Genomic DNA, 25,296 nt, shown 5'->3' on the forward strand with positions numbered 1-25,296 from the left:
TCCAGCTTCACACAGGCATGGGGAGGAGTCTGTGACCTAAAGCACGAGGTTATTCACCCAAAGTGCCTCAGTGTTTATGGGGTTGTGTGAGGCTCACAAAACGATGCACTGTGAGTCCGATGGGGGGAGCTGGGAAGGGGCTCAGCCTGGAGAAAAGGAGGGTCAGGAGGGACACACAGCTCCTGACAGGAGGGGACAGCTGGGGGATTTGGGATCTGCTCCCAGGGAACAGGGACAGGAGGAGAGGGAACGACCTCAGGGCGGGCTGGGGAGGCGCAGGGGGGACAGCAGCAGGAATTTCTTAATGGTCAGACATTGGAAAGGATTGCCCAGCAAAGTGCCTAGTTGCCTCCAGCTTGAAAAAAACAATCTGTTTTCCCTGATACTGTACCTAATTTATGGTTGATCTTCCCTTAGGTTTGTAATAAAATCATTTTCCTGATGAGTTTTGTGGGTAACTGCGGAACCTTCACGCGAGGGTACAAGGCCATGATCATGGACGTGGAGTTCCTCTATCACCTGCTGTACCTGCTCATCTGTGCCCTGGGGCTCTTCGTGCACGAGTTCTTCTACAGCCTCTTGGTGGGTGCTTGCTTGGCCCTCAGAACATCTTCTGCTCTGTTGGTGAAGTCCCATCTTGGGCATATGCAGGAACATTTCTGCTTTTCTGTGGGAAACTGTTGCACAGACACTGGGAAGAGCCACAGACTGGAGGTTTTCTTTAGGAGAAGTTACCTAGGGAGACAGCAGGACTCCTGCCACATCCCTCTGCTGATGTGTGACTTCTTGCACAGATAGGGAGAGGACATGGGGGGATGGATTTAAACCAAAGATGAGAGATTTAGATGAGATATGAGGAAGAAATCCTTCCCTGGGAGGGTGGGCAGCCCTGGCACAGGTGCCCAGAGCAGCTGTGGCTGTCCCTGGATCCCTGGCAGTGCCCAAGGCCAGGCTGGACATTGGGGCTGGAGCACCTGGGACAGTGGAGGTGTCCCTGCCATGGGGCAGAATGAGATGTGCTGTGATGCTTTGCTGTGTTGTTATCAATAATGTAGCGCAGTGTCTGTGCTTTCTGAGAGCTGGATGACTCTGGAGTGTCTCGGTGGCTGATCCAGGCTCCAGCCCTCACAGATGGACACAGATCCTGGCACACATTCCCCCTCTCTGGGGTGGGATTCACCTTGCACAGCACAGTGCTTCTAGAATAGCACTGAAGGAGGGGATCTGGTGGTGGTGGTGAAGATGTGTCAGTGTTGAAGCAAAGCTGAATCCCATCCAGAAGAGGCTGGTTTTGTGGCTTTGGTTAGTGTTTGCCACATCCTCTGGTACCTGAGCTGGTTATTTGCTGCGTTCATGGAGGTCCAGTTTAACAAATACCTGTCTGTGATCCACCAGGATCACAGCCACAACCTGGGCTCTGCTGTGGGTTGTCCCAGACTCAGTGAAAAATGAAGGAAACAGCAGAGAAATCTAAACACAGATTTTGGGGGGAAAGATATCACTTATTTAATGAAATGCTCAGTAAATGAAGATTTCAAGAAAACAGCAAATTGCAATTTGCAGTGAGCTGTTTGGAGGCTGTGAGGGGGTAGATAATACTATAAATTAAAGCCAGGCAGCAGCCTGTGTTGGCAGCCTGGCATGTGCCTAGCACCGAAGCAGGAACAGCTGGGCTGCTGGCCAGGCTGCTGCAGGGAGGGCACAGCTGCCTCGGGGTGCTGGGGCCAGGACAGGGGGCAGCGGTGCTGCTGGTGCCCCACGTGCTGCCGTGGCTGTCCCCAGCTCTTTGACCTGGTGTACCGGGAGGAGACGCTGCTCAACGTCATCAAGAGCGTGACGCGCAACGGGCGCTCCATCATCCTGACGGCCGTGCTCGCCCTCATCCTGGTCTACCTCTTCTCCATCGTGGGCTACCTCTTCTTCAAGGACGACTTCATCCTGGAGGTGGACAAGCTGCCCAACGAGACCCTGCTGCCAGGTCAGTGCCAGCTGCTCCTTCCCCTGGGTTGTGTTAACGGGTTCTTGTTCCCCGGGGCATGGACGGGACAAGGGGAATGAGCTCCGGGTGGGACAGCAGCAGGAATTTCTCCATGGAAAGGGTGCTCAGGCCTTGGAAGGGGCTGCCCAGGCAGGTCTGGAGTGCCCATCCCTGGAGGTACCCAAATAAGGCCTGGATGTGGCACTCAGCGCTCTGGGCTGGGGCACCAGCCACTAAATGAAGAATCTTGGAGTTCTTTTCCAACCTCAGTGAATCTGGGATTCTGGGAAATAAAGGTTTTGTGGTTGAATGTAAAACCATGGAATGTGTAAATCAGGAAGTAAGCGTGCCCTTCTAAACTCTGGTAAGGTACTGCTCTAAATGCCTTGTAGTTGCACACTGAGTGTGATGGGGAGCCCCAGTACCTGAGGAGTCACCTTGCAGGGTGTTGGAGCATCCTTTGCTGCAGCAATTTGTGGTTTCAGATCGCACAGAGCCCGGTGAGACCATGACTGGGGAGTTCCTCTACTCAGATGTGTGCAAGGCAGGCAGCAGTGAGAACTGCTCCTCCATCATCCCCTCGGACCGTGAGTACCTCCCTGGCATTCCTAACTCACACCCTGAGCTTGCACTCTTTCTTTACTTAATCGCCTTCAATTAAAATGACTTCTTTATTCAAATCCTATGCAATAAATTTGAGAACAAAGCTATCACGAGATTAACTTGAGATAGGATTAATTTAGGCCAGCAGCATAACTAACATCTGTTAGATGAAGTGACTAAAGCAGAGAAACTTACAACTAAACCAGACTTCATAAAACACTGCCATACTCTTTAATTTTCTGCATCAATTGCAGAAGGAAGAGATGCAGTTTTCCTCTTTGCAAAGTTTATTATTTTAAAACATGAGGCTATTAAATGTGATCTCAGAAGATAATGCCCTGTGAAATATGGTTTATTGGCAGCATTGTTCTGTCTCAAACTAAGGAAACTCTTTTAATATCATGGCAGGAAGTGCTCGATGGATTAAGTAGACAGGGATAGGTTGGGGGGCTTTGGAGATCAAGAAAGTGAGGTATTACCTGGGTATTGAAATATTTCAGTTTTATTTCTAGAAAATGTAATTTCCATGTGGGAGATTTATGGTGCTGGCTGGGAGGGGCAGACAGAACATCCCAGTTTCTCTGGGAAGGGCAGCTCTTGCACGGTCAATGATGGCCACCAGCCCTGCTCACAGGAGCAGAGGCTCTGCTTGGCTCAGGGGTCCTCTCTGGGACAGTAAAATTCAGCCTTGCTGCAGGAAAAGCTGCAGGAAAAGCTGCTTCTCTCAGCTCCTCTCTGGCTGCAGGAAGGAAAGCTCAGGGATGTCTTTGTATCACAAATAATCAGAATAATTCCAGGGTCCTGTGTGCTCAGGGGTGTTCCTGGTGCCCGTATTTGGCCACTGCTCTCGGGTTTTGGGTATTCAGGGCTGCCTGTGGGAGGGTGGGATCTGCTCAGGAGCGTTTCTGGGCAATGTTTAGTGGGTACAGGGGAGTGTGTGACATTAGGGAGTGGATTTTAGCAGCTCTGCAAGTGAAGCAGTGAAGTTGGAGCCTGGAGCTGAGCGAAGGGAAGGTCAGGAGAGGTGTGCTGCTTTTCTGGCACGATGCTGTTTCCACAAGCAGTGATCTTTTAGCCATTTGAAAGCTCCGAGTGGAAGTTGCCATTTTGAGTGCAGCCCAAAGGCTGTGCAATCTGTCAGGCACCAGGGGAGAGTGGAAGAGGCAGCACTTTGTCCTCGGAGCTGTCAGAAAGCTCGGGTTCTGTATAAACAGGCATCTGCTGAGCTGAGCTGTGCATGAGAGCAGGCATGCAGAGAGATTGCACCCAGTCACAGGCAGCAGCTCAGGCACAAGGGAAAATGGTGGTGGGGAGAGGAGGGCAGGGAGGAGATCTGCTCCCAGGGGGCTCTGGAACGGCTCCAGGGAGGTTATGGGGTGAGGAGGGGTCTGGAGCATCTCCCCTATGGGCAGAGACTGTTCAGGGCCTGTTTAGTCCAGGGAAGACTGGGAGGGGATCCCATCAATCCTCACAATATCCCCAGGGGCTGTCAGAGAATGGCTTCAGACCCTTCCCGGTGGTTCCCAGTGACGGGACAGGGAGCAGGGGCCATAAACCCAAACAGGGTCTGCCTCAGCATGAGGAAGAGCTTCTCTCCAGGGAGGGGGCAGAGCCCTGGAGCAGCTGCCCAGGGAGTTGTGGCGTTTCCCTCTCTGGGGACATCCCAACCCCACCTGGATGTTCTGTGTCACTGCTCCAGGTGGCCCTGCTGGGCAGGGGCTGGATGAGTGAGGTTCCCCCAGCCCACACTGTTCTGTGATTGATTATTTGGGAAATGAACCACAGGGACCTGCAGCACAGGCTGGCAGTGCGAGGGGGGAGAGAGCACAGCCAGCAAAGAATGGAGAGGAGGATTTAGAGCTAATCTTGGCTCTGAACGTGTCTCTGCTTGCTGTGTTCCCAGAGCTGCTCACCGAGGAGCTGGAGGAAGAGAACAAGGAGCATACGTGCGAGACGCTGCTGATGTGCATTGTTACTGTTCTGAGTCACGGGCTCAGGAGCGGGGGTGGAGTAGGTGATGTGCTCAGGAAACCTTCCAAAGAGGTAAATCACCAGGGCTGGGGGTGGAGAGTGCTGCTGAGCAGGGCTGGGAGAGCGGGTGTGCTCTGCTCTGAACGCACAGGGGGACATCCCTGGGGGTGACATCCCTGGGGCTGAGACATCCCTGGGTGTGACATCCCTGGGGGTGACATCCCTGGGGGTGAGACATCCCTGGGGGTGAGACATCCCTGGGGCTGAGACATCTCTGGGGCTGAGACATCTCTGGGGCTGAGACATCTCTGGGGCTGAGACATCTCTGGGGCTGAGACATCTCTGGGGGTGACATCTCTGGGGGTGACATCCTTGGGTGTGACATCCCTGGGTGTGACATCCCTGGGGTGCCATCCCTGGGGGTGCCATCCCTGGGGGTGCCATCCCTGGGGGTGCCATCCCTGGGTGAGACATCCCTGGGTGAGACATCCCTGGGGGCACATCAGAGGGGCTGAGACATCCCTGGGGGTGACATCCCTGGGGTCACATCCCTGGGGTCCCACTGCGCTCCAGGCACCCCTCCCAGGCTCTCATCCCTTCTGGGCTGTCCAGAGAGCAGCATGGGGGAGCAGCAGTGAGAGCTGGAGCTGAGGAGCTGCAGGAAGGAGATGGGCACAGAGCAGTGAGGGAGGAGCCTGAGGAGCTCAGGGAATGCTGTGCTGGCTGCTGGGTGCCAGGGCAGCATCCCTGGGGAGAGGCAGTGTGTGAGATGGGAGGGAGGAGAGGACAGGGACCAGGCTGGGCTGGTGGGAGTGTGGGGGAGGAAGGATGATGAGGTTTGGAGCTGTCATCGGAGTGAGGACCAGGATAAGCAGCAGGAATTTTCCATAACACCCCTCTGGCTCCCCCTCTGACTGCTGTTTCAGCTTTTGTGTCCATCAGTTAGGAAGAAATTCTATTCTGTCAGGGTGGGCAGCCCTGGCACAGGTGCCCAGAGCAGCTGTGGCTGCCCCTGGATCCCTGGCAGTGCCCAAGGCCAGGCTGGACATTGGGGCTGGAGCAGCTGGGACAGGGGAAGGTGTCCCTGGATGGGATTTTGGGTCCCATCCCACGCATTCTACCATTCTGTGCTGGTTCTGTGATCTGAGGCTCAGGCTGTCACTCCCAAAGCCACACTGGGGGCAGCACTTTTTTGTTTTACCTGACATTTCAAAGTTTTTTTCTTAAACTTAGCCTTCAAAGTTACTTAATTCTTAATAATAAGTTTGGCACTTGACTGGCAGCCTGATTGTGAAAATGGGGGCTGGATATTTTGGATATTCAGGCCTGCAATAAATGTGGAATGTGCACTGAAAGGTCCAGCTTACATGGCTATTAAATGCAATTAATCATACTAAATTCCAGTCAAAAAGTTAATGGTCCCCACTGCTCCTCTGTTGATACACTGTAGATTAATATAAGGATGTAATTTGGAAGGGCTTCAGGGAGGGGTGAGAACAATCTTCAGTGAGTGACAGAAGAGTTTTTCTCTTGTGAAAGTGAGAGAAGTCCAAAATCTTGGACACAGGAAGAGCAGCTCTGCAGAGATCCCACACTGGAGCTGACTGATTTGGCTTTTCTTTCAGTGATTTTTGCATTTTAGTTTCATTTAATGTTTTGAGTTGTGAGTTCCCCTTGGAGAGCATCACAGGGGAGACCTCAGGCAAAGGGGTGTGGGGCAGGGTGGTAATAAGGGTGAGGTGTACCTAATTGGGCTGTTAATAATTCCAAAATGTACCTTGCAGGAACCTCTCTTTGCTGCTAGAGTGATCTATGATCTGTTGTTCTTCTTCATGGTCATCATCATCGTCCTGAACCTGATTTTTGGGGTGATCATTGACACCTTTGCTGATCTAAGGAGTGAAAAACAGAAGAAAGAAGAAATTTTAAAAACAACTTGCTTTATTTGCGGTAAGTGTGGAGACACCCTTAACAAGAAGGGGTCACTCTGGGTAAGGCAGGGAGAGCTGCAAGCTCAGAGGAAGAAGCCCTGAATTGCTGCTGTTCCTGCTGGCATTGCTCAGTTCGTGTTCCTGGGCACCACGTGCGCTGCAGCCTGGCAGCAGGAGCAGATGGGCAATGCCCTGGATGCCGTTTTCCCTCCAGACTCCAGCTCTGCTTCCCCTCTGCCTCCAAGAGCAGCTTCCTCTGGGAGCAGGAGGGGTTTTTACGAGCAGTCATTTCTTCCAGGAGTGCCTGTGGAGCTTTTCCCACCAGCAGGTTGGGAGTGGAGGTGCTGGGCTGACTGACATGGTCCTGCCGTGTTGCATAACACACAGCCCAATGGGGGAACCTTTGGAAATTTGCTGCAAAGCAAACGTTGCTTTTGCTATCAGTTTGCCCAAAAATAGGAGAGGTGTTATGAAACCCAACTCACTGCTTGCTACGGGGTTGTTGCCTTTTTTTAACCAGTATTTTTTCTGTTATGTATAATAAATATAAGCAGTACTTGTTACACTTTACTCTCTCTTCCTTCTCTTCCTCCTCTTCTTCTCTTTCTTGTCTGACCTTTTTTCCTCTCCTTTCTCTTCTCCTTTCTCCTTTCTCTTCCTCCCTCCCCTCCTTCCTTCTCTCCTTCCCTCTCTCCTTCCTTCTCTCCCTGGGTGTTTGTCACATTTTATGCTGATATTCAGTGTCCATTCCAGAATGACTGTGACTTGCAGAAGTGCAGCAGACTTTAGAAGCCAGTTTTGCCCTAGAGCTGATTTCCCTGGTCCCCAGCTGGCAAACACTCATGGTTCTCCCTGTGTCCTCTCACAGGCTTGGAGAGAGATAAGTTTGACAACAAGACAGTGACCTTTGAAGAGCACATTAAGGAGGAGCACAACATGTGGCACTATTTGTGCTTTATTGTCTTGGTGAAAGTCAAAGATTCCACAGAATACACAGGACCAGAGAGTTATGTGGCAGAAATGATCAAGGTGAGTTTGGAGTTTTGCTTTTTTATTTCCCTAGATTAGACCAATCCAGTGGAATATTGTCTTCAGTGCTCTGTATTGTATTTAATTTATTTTGTAAACGTACCTGTGACTTCCCAGCCTCCAGAGCACTCTGTGTGTGTGCTGGGAGAGGTGACAGTGAGTGGTGACAGCCAGGTACTCCCCATGGCTTGGATCAGGGGAAGAGAAGCTGTTCTGCCTTAAATTCACATTTAGGGGGAGTATTTTCAAGCTGGTGGAAGTATCTGAAGCACAACCAACAGGTTATAACCTGTCCTGGTATAAATATCTCCAACTGACTTGTAGGATTTGTTGTCATATGATTTGAGCTTATTATTGTGAAAATCTACAATTAATGTCTCCTCAATTGGAAGGGCTTTTAATGAGAGAATTAAAAGGCTCCTCTCTGCCAAGCTGCAGGTTCAGAGCTCCTGGAATTACATCCGAAGCCCAGTCACTAATTTGTGTCTTCTGGCCGGGGAGCAAAAGCTGTTTGGTTTACAGTATTTCAGTGTGATTTCTTTAGAGCAGAGCACTTTGTGCCTCCCCTCCCTGACCTGCTGGGGGTTCCAGCTCCCTGGGGTGGCTCTGCAGTGCCCCGAGCCCTCTCCCAGGTCAGACGTGTTATTTTGGGGTCACCAAAGCGCCCGTCCTGCTTCTCCCTCGGTAATGAGGGCTTAAAGCAATCTTGTGAGCAGTCACCTGATGGGGGATTAGCACAGTGAGATAACCAAGTGCATCACTGCTGCTTTCCAGCCTGCCTGATTATTTTGCTCCCTTCCTTTATCCCCCCGCAGCACGCATGACTTCAGGGGGGAGCTCTGCACTTCTGAAGGGCTTTTGCTTCTTAAAGACAATTTTGTGTTGTGCCTTTGCTTCTCAAAGATGAATTTGTGCTGTGTTTTTGTGGTTGTTAAAACCAGTTTAAAGAAAGTTTCAGTTGGCAACCAATTCATTATTTCAGATGAGCGGCTTGGATTAGATAAGAAGCAAAAATTTGTCACTGAATGTGTTTGCATGAAGCACAAAAACTGGAGAACTTTTATGAGAATTCCCATTCATTAAGTGTCAGCAAGGGCTAATTACTGTGTGTGCATGGGAGTAGGGATAAATTATGCATAGCCAGAGTGTCTCATGCAGATGCAATTTTATGTAACCATAGGTAGAGCTTTGGATGTGTCTGTAGTTGGGGTTTGCATTTCATGAGCCAGTTTTAAATGAAGATCTGAGAGCAGGGCTCAGTGAGGGCTGGTGAATGTGGGGTGTACCTGTGGGAGTGTGGGACAGGCAGGAAATGTGGATTTCACCTCAGTGCCTGGCACCATCCTGCCCCAGGCTCAGGCTGCTGTGCCCTGGCTCTGGAGTCCTCTGCAGTCCATGGATTCCTGAGCAGCCATTTGGCAAAGCTCACTCTGAAAATCAATTTCTTCCCGGTGTCCTTTAACATTAGAGCTTCCTTTTCTGCCCTGAAATCTGGGTGTAAAACATGGTGAATGTGTTTTTATACCGGACCTGTTTTAGATGCTGCTGGAGGAGCCAGAAGTGGGTTTTTTCCCATTTAAGGTGGTTTTAGGGATAATTTGGGTGGGGCCTGGTTCATGTGTTCCTCAAGCTTTCTGTGCTCACAGAATCCCAGATTGGTTTGGGTTGGAGGGACCTCAAAGCCCATCCAGTGCCACCCCTGCCATGGCAGGGACACCTCCACTGTCCCAGGTGCTCCAGGCTGGCCTTGGGCACTGCCAGGGATGGGGACCCTCCAACCTCTTGGGCAAAATCCCGTGAACGCAGAGTGAGGGACCGAGGAAAGCTTTAAATTCAATCAATTCCCTGAGTGCCAAGGCAGAGATTCCCGGTGGAGGCGCCGCCTTAGGAGCCCCCAGGCTCTCCGGGCAGCCCCCTTGGGGCACGGCTGGCTTTGGAGGGGATTTTCCTCCCGTGTTTCCGACTGAAGGTGGCACTGTAACATCTTGGATGGTGACAGAGATGGGGCGCGTCCTCCCGGGCTGGCAGTGCTGGGACCAGCGCTCAGCTGCTGCCGGACCCGATTTCAGGAGCTGGGATAGGGGCATCGTGTGCTCCAAGTGCCCCTGGAGATGGCAGAGCGCGCCTCAAACGTTTCACCTGTGCTCTGACTCCCAGCAAAACGCCCGCAGAATGCTCTTGGGTTTCTGCCCCTCGGTAAATGAGAGAAAAAAATTAAGAAAGTACAGTTTTAAAAATTGCCTTTGTTATTTAGTATTTGTGGGTTGTTCTGGACACTACAGACCAGTAAAGAAAAAAATTAAATAATTTAGGACACTTAAATTATATCCACTGTCAGTTTGTGAGCTGCTTCCAGTGCTGCTTGTACAGTGCTTTAAGGATATTTGAAGCATTGTGGTATCAAAAGAATCCTGGACAATTTCATTTATGCAGTTAGTGAATATTCAGGCACCTTTAAGAGTGATCTTGAATTTTGATGCTTTCTTGTCTGAAAATAATGTGTGTAGAAAGGCATTCCCACTGAACTGGGGATGGCAGAGCTGGATCCGGCCCATAGCGTTCATCCTGCACCCTTCACGATCCTGGCCCCACATTAAAAGAAATTGTAGCCTTGAAAATCAATTATTAACTACAATTCCTTAGTGAATTTTATGTTTCTTCACAGACAGAAGCTCATTAAGTTCAAACACATCACGAGGAAAGAAGTCAACAGGTGCACTGGGAAATAGAGTTGAGTTTAGGGCACTGAAGACTGATCAAAAAATGAAAATTAAAAAACCTGTCAGTGATCTGACCTGAGCAGCCTGGGCTGGTGGGAGGTGTCCCTGCCCAGTGAGATGAGCTTTAAGGTCCCTTCTGACCCAAACCAGTCTGGGATTCTGTAAAATGAAATCTCTTAGCTGTTCTGGCAGTGCTGCTGTGCCACTGTCACTCTCCCTGCCATAGCCCTGTTCTGGCACCAGTTTGGGGCTGGTGCTGGCTCTGGATCTGGACTGGTTTGGTTCAGTCCCATGCAGGGCCAGGCTGCCCTGGGCTTGTAGCTGCAGGTCCAGGCTGCTGATGGAGGCTGGAATTCCTGCTGCTGTAAACAGGGATGATAGTGCCTTTCATCAGGAGGGCAGCTGTGCCTGCTGCCACAGATGATGTCAAACTCGGGCTATCTCAGGAATCTGTGCTGGGAATGGCTGGGGATGCTCAGGGAAGGAATGGGGCTGCAGGGCTGGGGTGGGGGGAGCTGAGGCTGTGCACACCCCACTGCTGCCCTGAGCTGCCCTGCATCCCCTGCCCTGCATCCCCTGCCCTGAGCCACCCTGCATCCCCTGCCCTGCATCCCCTGCCCTGCTGCCCCTGCCCTGAGCCACCCCCTAATATCAGTTTCATGGCACAGACAGTGCTGTGGATGTGGGAAGCATCTCTTAGTGGCAGAGGTGATGTTCAGCTCCTGGTTGTTTGTGCAGCTCTGCTGGACAGAGCAGGGATGTTAGGGTTAGGGTTAGGATTGGGATGTTAGGGTTAGGGTTAGGATTATGTGTGTGCTCCATCCTGCAGAGACAGGGGCTGGCTCCGTGCTGGGAGCACGGGGAAGGATGCTGAGGGTGCCTCCCGTGATTCCCAGGAACAAAGGCCCCGGTTCTGGAGGCTCTGCAGTCACCAGGAAGATCAGGTGATGTCTGAATAACACCCTGTGTGTGGGAGGTGGGGGGATCCACTTATCGCCTTGGCCAGACATTGACATCCACACCCAGATGACTCATGTGAACTCCGTGCAACTCCCTGCAGATTAGTTCATTTAAATGTCTTATCTTCCCATCCTGGCTCGAGAATTCCTCCCGGAGGTCTGGGCTCTGCCTGCATTGCTGTGGCAGCCTGGGCAGCCCTGCCAGCCCAGCTGTCACCGGGGCCCTGGCAGGGCAGTGCCACAGCCGGCTCTGTGCAGGCATTTAGAATATGTCACATCTCTCACTCTGCAGCTCGCTAAGGAGAAAACCACACGGGCACCGGGGCTTGTGTGCATTCCTGAGCTGTCTGCAGGCAGCTGCATGGGCTGTCACAGCACAGACAAATATTTGCATGCCCGACTCTGCATCCCCTGCTCTGCACCTCGAGCAGCCTGGGCTGGCAGGGGCCGTGCGTGCAGATGTGCTCATTAAAAAGTAAAGGCTGCTTTGGAACAGTTAGCCTGGATCTTTGTGAGTAGCCCCTGCAGTTCCCCTTTGTTTTCAATCCAGGCAGGATCTGTGTCATTAGCAGCCTTTATTGCAGAAATGAGGCAGAGGTGGCACAATTGCCCAAGCTCCATGATCGAGGGCACTGAGTTCCAAATCTGGGTTGTGTTGTCATTGAAAAGGAGCCATTTACAAATAGGAGTGATGGCACAGGTAGCCTTAAAGGAATTTGGAATAGGAATGAAGGTTACAGATTTCCCTTTGTGCCTTAGCTAACATCTGTGTACAAGGCTGGGGATTTAAGTATATTATTGGGCTTTTTCCTTGGTGTCCTGAGCTCTGTCCTGTGAAGGAAAGTGTTTCTGATTCTGGGTTTGAGTGACTGCTGCCAAGGCACAGCCTCCTGGTAAGCAAAGACGAGACTCCATCAGTGTCAGGCCTTTAAATCGCCTCCTTTCAGAAGTGCAGGTGTGACTTGAAGCCTTTCCCGGGGAGTTATCCAGCAGGGACACTCTCTGTGCTCTGAACCCCAGCAGGAAGGTGGCGTTCAGCAGTGGTGGTGGCTTTGAGGAGTGTCCCAGGCTCTCCCAGTTCAGCTGCAGATGGCCAGGACTGGCTTGGCACTGCAGCACCCCGGGAATGACGAGGGCACACCAGGACACTTCCAACCCAAAGCATTCCAAAAGGCCCTTAATGATTGCAGCACTCTTGAAAGACATATGGACACGAAATTGCAGTCTGAGAAAGTGTTGGAAACGTGGTTATGTTCATCTGTCACTCGTGCCTGGAAATCCTGTACTTCAGGCAGAGTCAAATAGGAGAGATTTGTCATATCAATATTGAGCAAAGCAGCTGCAGACACAGGGGTGAGCAGCCCGTGCAAATGACTGGGTTACAGATGAGGAAATTGGGGTTTTGGGGCTACCAGTCACCGTGCTGCTGGTGCAAGCTGGGAGAGGAGGAGGAGGAGGAAGACCGAGGAGGTCAGGATGTGACCTGGAGCTGACAGTGCTTTGTTTGGTGGTAACTTCCCAACAAGCTGCATCTTGAGATAGCTGGCCAGAGTTAGCCAATATAATTGCAGGGTTAATGAAGAAATCGTGGCAGAGGCTTGGGAGAGCCCGGAGTGCTTGGCAGCGGGCCCTGGGCTGCTGGAAACACTGTGTCATAGGCACGGCTGAGCTCTGTGCTCGCAGGGGAGGAACGTGTTCCATCCGCCCTTGGTGCAGCCCGGGAGCTGCACTGGGAGAAAGGAATGGTCAGCCTCACCTTCCCCAGCTCCGGCACCACCGGGAGAAAGGAATGGTCAGCCTCACCTTCCCCAGCTCCGGCACCACCGGGAGAAAGGAATGGTCAGCCTCACCTTCCCCAGCTCCGGCACCACTGGGAGAAAGGAATGGTCAGCCTCACCTTCCCCAGCTCCGGCAGAGGCTGCCCAGAGCAGCTGTGCCTTCCCCATCCCTGGCAGGGCCCAAGGGCAGCTTGGGCAGTGCTTGGAGCCCCCTGGGACTGTGGAAGGTGTCCCTGCCCATGGCAGGGGGTGGAACAAGATGAGCTTTAAGATCCCTTCCAAGCCAGTGCTTGATTTTCCCGGGTAAACCACCTGGAAATATATATATATATATATATATATATATATCCATGCTGGGAATGCTGGGTTGGCATCCCAGCTGACCAGGCAAAGGTTCCCCTTGGGCTGAGCGTGTGTGTGAGCAAGGCCTGGGTGGATGAAAGCAGAAGGAAAGGCTTGGGGGCAGTTCTGGGGAATGGATGTTTGCATAACGTGCTGTGCTGGCTTTGGGAGGATCCCAGACAGCTGCCAGGGTGGGTGCGTGTGGAGAGGGGGAAGGCTCCTGCCTGGAAACCCTGGGGTGGCACACGGGGAGCACAGACCAGCACTGAGAGAACAAACCAGCACTGGGAACACAACACAAACCAGCACGGGGAGCACAGACCCTGGGGTGACACACTGGGAGCACAAACCAGCACAGGGAGCACAAACCCTGGGGTGACACACGGGGAACACAAACCCTGGGGTGACACACGGGGAACACAAACCCTGGGGTGACACACTGGGAGCACAAACCAGCACAGGGAGCACAAACCCTGGGGTGGCACACGGGGAGCACAGACCAGCACTGAGAGAACAAACCAGCACTGGGAACACAACACAAACCAGCACGGGGAGCACAGACCCTGGGGTGGCACACGGGGAACACAAACCAGCACGGGGCGCACAACACAAACCAGCGCTGGGGACACAAACCCTGGGGTGACACACGGGGAGCACAAACCAGCACAGGGAGCACAAACCCTGGGGTGGCACACGGGGAGCACAAACCAGCACGGGGCGCACAACACAAACCAGCACTGGGGACACATCCAGCACCGGGAGCACAAACCCTGGCACCAGAAAGCCCCTGGGGCCGAGCGTGCTGAGGTGGCCCCGGGCTGGGTGAGGCCGGCCCTGAGTCATCCCCTGACCCCGCTGGCCCTTGTGCAAGAGGATGTGGGTGCCAGCAGCCCCTGCCAGCAGCGTGCAGCTCAGCCCCTCTGGGGAATCGCTGCTCCTGCCCAGCACATGGCCCTCAGGAGCCCTGTCCCCACGGTCCATCGGGCTGGGGGTGCTCAGCCGGGCTCCAGGCACTCACCCACAGCAGAGCTGTCCCGGGGTAGGGCCGTGGTCATCCTGCACCTTTGGGAATGGTGTCTGTGCTCCAGGCTCGCTGCTCTGTGCCAGCCCGAGTGCCACCTGGGTATTGAACAGAGAAAAGGAAATAATTAGTTATTGCACCCTGAACCTTGCGTTGTCAGCCTCCTGTGGGACAACACGGGCCTTGTGAGGATTGAGAATGTGTTCTGAGTGTGGAGGGGGGAGACACCATCAAGTGCTGGTTTTCATGGAGGGGAGCAGTGCAGCTCGGTGTGGAAGAAGTGATGGTGCAGAGACAGAACCTGATGTGGGGATTTTTCCAGGAAGCTCAAGAAAGACCCAAGAGGAGTCCCATGTCACCACAAACAAACAGATGCGTTTTCAGAGTGCTTCACAGAGCTCTTTTGTAGCTGTGTGGGTCTGATTTTTAACTTCCCATGACAGAAACTGAAATTTGCTGCTGCTGCCTTTCCCTGCTTGTGTTCAAGAAACAACTGGACGTGGCACTCAGTGCTCTGGGCTGGGTGGGGATGGGGCACAGCTCGGACTTGGTGAGGGTTTTGGAGGTTTTTGGAGGTTTTTTCCAAGCAAAATAATTCCGTGATTCTGTAAGCGATGCTGCTGGGCAGCCCTTTGGTGGCAGCTGTGGGGATTTATTTTGGAGAGGGCTGAATCAGCCCTTCAGCACCCATAACTCTGAGGCACAGGGTACACGGGGACCCTGGAGAGGAGTGGGGAGTCCTTGGGGCGAGCAGAGCCCCCCTCCCTGCCACGAGCTGCCATTCCTTGCCCAGGAGGAGCAGGACGGTGCCTCTGCCGGCACAGCCCGCGCTGAGGTCGCCTCCCAGCCTTTCTCAGAAGCACTCTTCAGCAGAAAGGCAGGAGGAGCCGGCGCTTCTCAGAATGAATGGCAGCAGCGCTTCCTCTGCCTTCCCAGGGCATGGCAGCGCCCCTGCTGCTGCCCTCACAGCAGGGACTTTTCCAACTTTACCTAGAAAAGAGCTGCGGCCCGAAACCCAGAAACCCAGCGCTTGTGGTCAGCCCGCTTCCGGCAGCGCCGCGCTGGCTCCGGCTGCTGCAGCACGGATGGGCTGGGCTGGGAGTGGGGAGCTGGGGTACCCTGGATACTGCGAATAGGGAGCTGGGCTACCCTGGGAATGGGGAGCTGGGGTACCGTGGATACTGGGAATGGGGAGCTAAGGGGATACTGGGAATGGGGAGCTGGGGTACCCTGGGAATGGAGAGCTGAGAGTACCCTGGATACTGGCAATGGGGAGCTGGGGTACCCTGGGATACTGGGAATGGGGAGCTGGGGTACCCTGGATACTGGGAATGGGGAGCACAGTGAACGCTGGATCCTGGGAAGGGAAGAAGAGCAGAGTGTACCCCAGGATGCCAGGGCAGAGGGTGCTGAGGGCATCGTTGGTGTGTGGGTGCCAGCAGCTGCACAGGAGCTCGGGCAGCCTCTCCCCTCCAGGCTCACTCTGTGCCTCTGCAACGCCTCCAAAGCCCCAGGATGGACGTGAAGCTGTGCCTTTAAAGGCACCCCAGGGCTGAGCTGAAGTTCAGCAGAAACTGGATCGTGGAGATATAAATCTTTTATTGACCCCTGCGTGGCAGTGCTGGGAGCCAGGCTGGCCCAGCAGGATCACCGTGCCCTGACCTTTCAGCATTCCTGCTCCGTGCCGTTGGTGCTGGCCCTGCTTAAATATTTATTTATTTGAAAGCAAACACCCCCACGCTCCCAGCAGGGACAGGCCAGGCTGTGTGTCAGCAGCCTGGTCACATCCAGCTCCTCTCTGCGGGGCTGGGGGGGCTCAGGAGCAGGCTCAAGGTTTCCAGGGAAATCCAGAGTGTGTGCGGAAGGCAGAGCTGAGTCCTGCCGTGCTGGCAGCTCCCCTCTGTCCTCTCTGTGAGTGCCGGCCCAGCCTGGCCAGCAGCACTGCCTGGTGCCCCCACAGGGATGTGTCTGCACCTCTCCTGTGCTTTCCCAGCCGGTTTGGGTGGACACCCCCTGTTTCCTGCTGGGTGCCAGCTGGACGTGCCCAGATCAGTGCTGGGTTAGCGTGGTGCTGCCAGCTGTGCAGTGGGGAGGCACAGCAGTGCAGCCCAGTCAGGGTGGGCAGGGATGTCCAGGTCCTTGCTGAGCTGTCCCTGCACAGGGAATTTCCAGTGCCCATTAACCCTTTCCAGGGGGGGCAGTGCCAGTTCCAGCTGAAGTGTGAGCTCAGACACCCCCAGGGCTGTGTCTCCTTGTCCTCAGCCTCTGAAGTTCACAGCTTGGTTTTCGTCTTTCAACCTGACATGAGAACTAGAGGTGCTTTGTTGGTTTTGTTCAAATCAAAGCCAAGATTTCCTGACTTTGAGGGCTGGGGCTTTCAGCGAGCTTGCAGGCTCTGAGCAGGCTGCAGAAGCTGTGGGTGCTGTTTGATTTCACCTTCTGGGCCTGGAAGGATCAAGTCACAGCCTCTGCAGCAGCTGCAGCGCTGGCTGCAATTGCAGAGTGATGTTGGAAAGTGCTTGGGGTATTTGTTATGAAACACTGCAGACAGGGAAAGTTGGTGCTTCCCTCATCCCTTTCATCCTTCTCAAGGATGGGGCCTGGGAACACTCTGGGGATGGCCTTAGAAACATTTTTGGGAATAAGGAGAATGTTTCTGGAGCAAGAATGGGGCAGGCAGGAGCTTCAGGGCTCCTGTGTCTGCCTGGAAACCTCAGGACATGGATCTGGGGCTCCAGGCAATCCTGCAAATATAAATTGCATTTTAGTCCAATTTTCCTCATCCTCTGCCCTTGTTTCTTCCCTGGAGGAGCAGGGGGAAGTGCAGTTGGTGTTGTTGGTTTTCCCTGGGTGGGAGATGCTGGACCTGAGCACAAATGCTGAGCTGCCCCCTCCTCCCTAATGAGCCTTTTACTACAGCTGGAAGAACACAGTGCAGTGCTGCCTGTTCCTGCTATTAAACCTTAATTGTGGGGCTGCCGTTCCCTAAAGTCCTAAATATTTTGGCACTTGTCTTGGTAAAGGCATATTTTTTTTTGTACATAGATTTTTTTTTCCCTTTTATTAGCTGAAACCATCTGCCCTGTAAACAGAGATCAGGAGCAAACAGCCTTCCTGGCAGTTCTGCATCACGTGGGAATGCTGTGGTGCCTGCATGGGAAAGGGCCTGCTTTCTGCTTTCTGCCTTCTCATCCTGGCAAAAGGAAACTCCAGGCACATCAGAGACAGCTAATTTAAGCTGATGAGTCTTGGCACCACATCTGAATTGCAGAGAGGATGTGACTGGAGCTCTCTGTAGAGGTGCACAGCCCTGATTAAGCAGGATGGATGCTCCTGGGAACGAGGGGGAGCATGGAGGGAAGGCTTGGAGCTGGAGATTCGGGCAGGGAATGACAAAAAGGCAGGAGTTTGCAGTGCTGCTTTGAAAATGAGCTGGGAGCTCAGAGAAGAGCCTGGCCAGCCAGTGGGGTGAGCTTTGGTCGCTGTTAATCAGCAGTGCTGATTGATTTTTGATTAAGAGCATTCCTTGGTGTCAATGCAGTCTCCCTTCAGCGTGGCTGGTGTGTTCAGAGCTCCCCGGCTGTGTCACCTGTGAGAGCACACACACCTCACCTCAGCCAGCCCGAGTTCAGCTTCCATGTCAGAGCATATCTCCAGCGTGGGGGGAGAACCAGACTGGATGGGAAACCAGTTTGATGTTGAAGTGTAAGGTGTCAGGACGTGGGGTGCACCCCTCCTCCTCTTTTGCGGCTTTCTGTTCCGCTCCTGCCTTTATTTTTAACATCTCTGGCGAGTACCCGAGTGCCTGTGTGAGTCTGTACAGGCTTCTCAGGCTGAGTGTGTGTCCGGTGGTATTGCTGTGTCCAGTGGCATTGCTGTGTCCAGTGACATTCCTGTGTCCGGTGGCATTGCTGTGTCCAGTGGCATTGCTGTGTCCAGTGGCATTGCTGTGTCCGGTGGCATTGCTGTGTCCAGTGGCATTGCTGTGTCCAGTGACATTCCTGTGTCCGGTGGCATTGCTGTGTCCAGTGGCATTGCTGTGTCCAGTGGCATTGCTGTGTCCAGTGACATTCCTGTGTCCAGTGGCATTGCTGTGTCCAGTGGCATTGCTGTGTCCGGTGACATTCCTGTGTCCAGTGGCATTGCTGTGTCCAGTGGCATTGCTGTGTCCAGTGGCATTGCTGTGTCCAGTGACATTCCTGTGTCCAGTGACATTCCTGTGTCCGGTGGCATTGCTGTGTCCGGTGACATTCCTGTGTGCAGTGACATTGCTGCGTTCGGTGGCATTCCTGTGTCCAGTGGCATTGCTGTGTCCGGTGGCATTGCTGTGTGCAGTGGCATTGCTGCATCCAGTGGCATTGCTGTGTCTAGTGACATTCCTGTGTCCGGTGGCATTGCTGTGTCTGGTGACATTCCTGACTGCAACTTAAACATGGACCATGAGAGACTTTGTGTGGCTGAGGGAAAGCTCTACAGGCAGTGCTTTGTAATGTATCTGCCCCTCATTTTAGCCTGAACCAGACAGTCAAAATAGGATTTTCTTTTTCATTAAAAAGGAAGTATCTCAGCTATGGAAGAATTTCCAGAACTTGGTTTCTTTTGTCAGAGAGCACAGCCAAGCTTTGCTTGACCAAAAAAGCAGAAAATCTTCCTCAAATACAATTTGAAAGACAGTGAGATGGCAGCAGGTTTCTAGCACTGGGAAGTGCTTGTCCAGATGTGAAATCTGGGCTGGTTTAATGTCCAGTGGTTGTGCATTTATGCTGAGGTGTGTGTGAGGGAGCAAGGGCTGGGGACAGCAAGCGGCTGGAGAGGAAACCCAAAGTGAGCAGCCCCAATTCCCAGCAGTGCCTCGGGCTGGCACTTTGCAAACTTTCCAGTGAGATGCAAATGCAGATAAGTGCAGATAGCTACAGATAAGAACAGAGCTGCTGCATGGAGGAATGTCCCGTGCTCTGGGGGCAGGTTTTCAGGTGGCAAACGCTAATTGTGCCCTGCTGTGTGCCCCTCAGGAGAGAAACCTGGACTGGTTCCCCCGCATGAGGGCCATGTCACTGGTCAGCAGCGACTCGGAGGGAGAGCAGAACGAGCTGAGGAACCTGCAGGAGAAGCTGGAGTCCACCATGAAGCTCGTGACCAACCTCTCTGGGCAGCTGTCAGAGCTCAAGGATCAGGTAAGGAGCAGGCACACACCGTGATGGGGCAGCACAGGCTCCTGCCAGCCCCTCCTGCAGCTCCACAGCTTCTCCAGACCCCGGGGAGAGCTTCCCAGAGTGGCTCGTGGGTAGGAAAGCAGTGACAAACCAGAGTCCCTCCAGAGCCCCGTGCTCCAGCTGACCTGCCTGGTGCTGGCCCAGCTGGTGAGTTCCAGAGTGGCCACATCAGAAAGGGAAAACTCGTGTTAAAAACATCGCCAGAGTTAACTTCAATCAGTCCTGGCTGGGGCAGGGAGCCTGCGGGTGGTGTTGTTGTTGTTGTTTGGGGTTTTAACCCCAAGAGCTGAGTGTGATCCTGTCAGCCAGAGGGTGTGACACTGACACCAGGGCTGTGTCACCCTGTGCACCTCAAAACCCACCGAGAGCACTGGAGGAGCCTCGAGTGGTTGCTGGTGGTGCTGGTCTCTCTGCGCTGCGGCTGTGCTGCTGAGCAGATGAGATTTGGCTGCTGCCACCCCCAGCCTGCAGCTCACACATCCCAGGAGGGTTTGCTCTGCACCACACGCTGCTGCTGCTGCTGCTGCTGCTGTGAGCCAGCGAGCGCTCCACAGACCTCGCAGGGTTCTTCTGCTGCAGCAGCTTCTCTGCAGCAAGAGCTGGGTGCCTTCTGCCCTGGCTGGGCTCGAGGTTGTCGTGGGCTGGTGCCCAGCCCAGCAATGGTTTTGTGAAGGACAGAGGCAGCAGGGCTTCAGCTGGTGCTGTCCCCAGGGATCCCAGCCTGACTGGAGGGAGCGGGGAAGGAAAGCGCTGCCGCCTGTGCTGCCAGGAGCTGTTTGTGGTGCCTGCTTATCTCTGTGCATTAATAACCTGAGCCAGGTGGTTCAATTAGTGAATTGATGCAGGTACTGGCACTGGCTGAGATGAATTGCTGACTTGCACCTGGGTGGTGGATGGAGCAGTTCCTGTCCCAGCACCAGTGCCATCCCTGCTGCCCAGCTCTGCTGGCCTGCCTGGGTGTCTCCACGCAGCTCTGCTGTGTCAGGAGCCCTGGCAGCCAGCACTGAGATCAGCTCCTGCCTCCCAGTCACGCTCTGCAGCTGGGCCCTGTCCCCAGCACCCTGTGGAGGCAAGGAAGGGATTAATTGGGGGCCCGGGAGCTGACAGCCTCGCTGCCCAGGGCTGTAATTAGTGCTCAGGCACGGTGCCACAGAGCCCCTTGCTCCACTTGGTCTGAGGATGGAGGGCAGAGGCAGTTGCTCTTTTGTCTGGGCTTTAATTCGTGCTGGGCAGTGGTTTGGCTGTTTAGCCTGGGAGCAATGGCCCTGCCCGTGTGTCCTGGGTGTCCCTGCCGAAGGCTCTGACTCCAGGTGCAGGCACAGGAGCTCCCCATGGCCACAGCCTCACGACACATTTCTTCCTTCTGAAGCTCGCAGCCCTCTTGGCTGACCAAGCACTAAAACCTCTCCTTGCTCTTTGTGACAACAAGAATGAAGAGTTTAGCTTTTAGAGAGCTATTTGACTGTAAAAGCAAGAGAGGAAACCAGCTTCATTAGTGTGGTGATAGCTTTTAGGAATTCCCCTAAGTACCATTATTGAGAGTCCTGCTGAAGATGCAGGATGCTCCAATTATGTGACAAAGCCAGTATATCCCTCCTCCTGATCAGGCACTGTCTCCAGGAAAGGAACTAACTCAGGGAATTCTTATTTGTATTTATTTTCTTGTAATTAAATAAAGGGAAAACCTCTCATTCATTTGCTCTTCAAGCTTGTTAGGTTTCTGGAGACTCTAATTATTAGAAGCCGAGCTCCAGCCTGCCTGCTTCCCCAAAGTGCACCAAGAGCCATTAAAATCCTGATCACTTTAATTCTGTGTGAAAAGATTGCACCATAATTGTCTGCAGCAGCAGGGGATTAGATGTAATCACCCAGAAATCCTTCCCAGAGTTCCAGCATCCCTCCTGGGGACAGACCCTGTTTGGGGACACCCCCTGGGCTCCAGGTGTGGCTCAGGGGGACAGGCACAGGCAGGGGCCGTGTCCAGTGGGGATCTGCTCCTGCCCCAGCTGGACTCCAGCTCACCACAAGCTTTGGAGCCAGGCTGCCTCTGTCAGGCCCAGGCATTACTGGGGAGCCCAGCCTGGCTCAGCTGAACCCCTGGGCAGTGTTTGGGTCCTGGCAGCACAATTCCAGGGCTGGCAGCTCCCTGGGGATTTGCTGTGCCTGGCTTTTATGGCCTGTTAGCCCAGGTGTGCTGTCACTGGAAAGCTTTTGCAGGAGATTCACTCTCCAGTAAATGTGATGGCAATAAGTTGCTCCCTCCTGCAGCCCTGTGCTCTCCACACAGCATTAAGTGTAGTGCAGGATTAATAACGTTCTGCATTGACACCAAAATTGCATTTCTCCCTCTTATTTATGGTTGGTTGCTTTATTCTTCCCTTTTTAAAGCCACAGCTTCTACAAACACCTGCACCAGGGTGCACAATCCCTTTTCTACAGCATGAAAAATATCTCCTACAGTCCCTTTTCTTTATTCCTCTTTCTTTCCTTTTTATTCCATGCACCCTCTGAATCAGTTTATTGGCAGTGTGAAATTGTGCTCTCAGTTTGCTCAGTGAAGATAATTAATGTAAAGAGGCATTTTTAAGCCAAGTCCTCGTGGCCTCTCTGCATTTCCATAACTTGTGGGTTATCCTAGCAGCAGTTTAACATTTGGGTTCAGCAGGGCGTGGGTTGTGTGTGTGCTCAGGGAGCTCTGGGAAGACCCCTCTCCTCCTGCTCCCATTCCCTGTGAAGTGTCAGAAGCTTTTTGTGGAGAGAATTCCAGAAGTGTGCCCTGTTCTCAGGAGGCTGCGGTCAGCCCTGGGGAGAGGGAAGACAGCAGCTCTGCCTCTCTTGGGCTAGGCAATGAGGGATGAGGCTGTGCTGGCATTCCCTGTGAGCCATCCCATGTTGTGGCTCCTCTGCAGCCGCAGCGTGGCGGGAGCTGTGGCATCCAGCTGTGGGATCCAGCTGTGGGACCCAGCTGTTCGCTCCTGAGACCCTGCCCAGCCAGAGCCATTCCTTACATGGCTTATGTAACTTGTCAGAAGCCTCCCAAAGTTTTAAAAAAGCAGAGTGGAGCCATTGGATTGTGTCCATTTCTCAATATCAGCAATACCAGTGATCCATTTCCCGTTCATAGTTCACCGATCGGGAGAGCAGCATTCCCCATCTGCTTCCCACTCATTAAATAACAGAGTTTGGGCTGTGTGGCAGTGAGGGGGTTAAGCCCTGCCTTGGCAGATGGGGAGGGCTGTTGACTCACTCGGGATGAGAGCAGGGAGTGCTCAGTGTTTTCCAGCAAAGGCAAGGGTATTCCCAGCCTGACTGCAGGGCTCGCCCCTTTTCCGCCCCCTCTGCTGGACGGGTTACAGAGAATTCCTGACAGGGGAGGTTTCTGCAGGCTGCTCCCCGCTCCGGTTCCTGCTGTCTGCTGGGCTCTGCCGGGCTGTCCCTGGCACAGCAATGCCCGGGCACACAGACGGGCTGTCCCTGGCACAGCAATGCCCGGGCTCTGCAGAGCTGTCCCTGGCAGTGTCTGGGGTCTGCAGGGCTGTCCCTGGCACAGCAGTGTCTGGGCACGCAGATGAGCTGTCCCTGGCACAGCAGTGCCCAGGCTCTGCTGGGCTGTCCCTGGCAGTGTCTGGGGTCTGCAGGGCTGTCCCTGGCACAGCAGTGTCTGGGCACGCAGATGAGCTGTCCCTGGCACAGCAGTGCCCAGGCTCTGCTGGGCTGTCCCTGGCAGTGTCTGGGGTCTGCAGGGCTGTCCCTGGCACAGCAGTGTCTGGGCATGCAGATGAGCTGTCCCTGGCAGTGTCCAGGTTCTCCTGGGCTTCCCCTGGCACAGCAGTGTCTGGGCACGCAGATGAGCTGTCCCTGGCACAGCAGTGCCCAGGCACACAGATGAGCCGTCCCTGGCAGTGCCCAGGCTCTGCTGGGCTGTCCCTGGCAGTGTTTGGGCACACAGACACTCGTGGCCATGCAGAGTGTGGAGTCCCCCCTGCCCCAGGAGCAGGCTCTGGCTGTAGCCAGGGCTCTGCAGCCAGTGCCAAGCACAGCAGGCCCTCGGGCGGGCGAGCTGACGCACAGGAAGCGCCGGGGCCCAATGAGCAAACTTGTTAATTTTCCAGATGACAGAGCAGAGGAAGCAGAAGCAGCGCATCGGTCTCCTTGGACACCCCCCGCCCATGAATGTGAACCTGCAGCAGCAACCAGCCTGAGCTGGGAGGGTCACCCCAACACCCCCGGCCCGGAGGCTGCTCCTGAACCTTCTGTGCATCCTGTAAATACCCTGGTTTTATACTTAGATGTATATGACTGCTACTCTTATCAAGCTGGGGGCGCGTGGATTGTGATTAGAACTGTTGGCACGGGACAGAGGTTAAACTTTGTGCCAAAACTATCAAAATTGCCTTTTCCTTGGAAGGACTTAAGAGAGCACCTGAATTGCACTTGAAAAGATTATTTGACTATGTGACATGTATTTTGTATTTAAAAATAAAAAAAGAATAGAATAGCTAGTATTTATGTTTTTATACAATTGTGCAATATGAATTATGCAATCACAATATATTTGGAACTCCTGAATGTCCTAAGGGAGTGCACATCTTTGGATCTGGTGTGTTAGTACAATGTAATAAATGGTATAAAATTACAGGTGTAAATGAGGCTGCTGCAAAATTGTGTAACTGGTGATTTTTTCATACCCTTGGACATTTTTGTACCATGTGTGTAAATATCTTGCAATGCCATATTTGTTGCCTCTTCCTCCCAGGGATGATGCTGGGACTCCGTGAGCTGTTCGATTGGTATCGATTAAAGCAAAACATTATTTTGAAGCTTCCGAGTGAGGAAAGCAGGAGGTATTTTTCAAGAGATTTCTTTAGAGTACTGAAGCTAGAAGAGCTCAGACACCGGGTTTTTTAAATGCTAAGATTTCTTAAAGGGAACTTTTTATGCAAAATGGAGTTTGGAATGAGGATGCACTGCTGGCGAGTCGGTGCAGTCTCCCAGGACCGAGCCGAGGCTGTCCAGGCTTTGCATTCTCAGTGTGTAGGATCCTCTCCTTCTATTTTTTCATTAGAGACCTACGTGCCTGCTAAAGCTTTAGCAAACAGGCACTGCACCGACTGAAACGTGTCCTGTAGCTGAGCACTGATGTGTGTAATGCTTGTGTGAGAGCCACTGGTTTGAGGCTGCTCTGTCCCACCCCTTCCTCTCCCTGCCCCCTTTCATTTGGTCACTTTCTTTGGTTTCTGATTCTCCAGAGTGTGAAAGGAAACTTGTTGGGTTGTTGTTTGGCTGGTTTTTTTTCCTCCAATCCGCTGCATAGTTTTATACATGGACCTCATTTTACAGAAGCTGACTTCTCTGCAATACTGTCTACAAAAGGAAAAAAAATGAAAAAAAGCTAAAGAAAGAGCTATGAAAATTTGTAAATGCATAAATATAGGTATTTAAATAAATGATGCAAAATACTCTACGGTCAGAGGCTGCTGGTGGTTTGTGTCCCCTCCAAGGTGGTGTGTGGCAATTCTGTCACACACAGGTGTCCTGGGATGTGGTGTCACAGGGGCCTGGCAGGTAAGGATGGGGCTTTTCCCAGAGCCCAGAGGAGCAGAGGTTGATTTTTTTATAACCAGAGCATGTCCCTCCTCCAGCAGTGAGAGGCACTGGCACCCAGGGAACTTCACCTGCGGTCACTCCGGGCTGGGATACTTCACACTCTCCCCACTGATAGTTCAGGTTTGTGGCTGTCATTGGAGAGAG

At 53.2% G+C, this 25,296-nt stretch overlaps 1 protein-coding gene across 1 annotated transcript in view; it reads left to right on the forward strand.

The window, feature by feature from the left end:
• The window catches only part of ITPR1 (inositol 1,4,5-trisphosphate receptor type 1), a 158,693-nt gene extending 133,684 nt beyond the window's left edge, over positions 1 to 25,009 (forward strand). The window contains exons 54-61 of the mRNA XM_063165053.1: positions 418 to 582; positions 1,783 to 1,978; positions 2,464 to 2,565; positions 4,485 to 4,624; positions 6,337 to 6,502; positions 7,352 to 7,512; positions 19,345 to 19,506; positions 23,658 to 25,009. Of these exons, the coding sequence (XP_063021123.1) occupies positions 418 to 582; positions 1,783 to 1,978; positions 2,464 to 2,565; positions 4,485 to 4,624; positions 6,337 to 6,502; positions 7,352 to 7,512; positions 19,345 to 19,506; positions 23,658 to 23,747 (1,182 nt within the window). The 3' untranslated portion in view covers positions 23,748 to 25,009. The remainder of the gene's footprint in view (positions 1 to 417; positions 583 to 1,782; positions 1,979 to 2,463; positions 2,566 to 4,484; positions 4,625 to 6,336; positions 6,503 to 7,351; positions 7,513 to 19,344; positions 19,507 to 23,657) is intronic.
• The last annotated feature ends 287 nt before the right edge of the window (positions 25,010 to 25,296 follow it).

This window comes from Melospiza melodia, chromosome 10 (assembly GCF_035770615.1).
Source record: "Melospiza melodia melodia isolate bMelMel2 chromosome 10, bMelMel2.pri, whole genome shotgun sequence".
Taxonomy (NCBI): Eukaryota; Metazoa; Chordata; class Aves; order Passeriformes; family Passerellidae; genus Melospiza; species Melospiza melodia.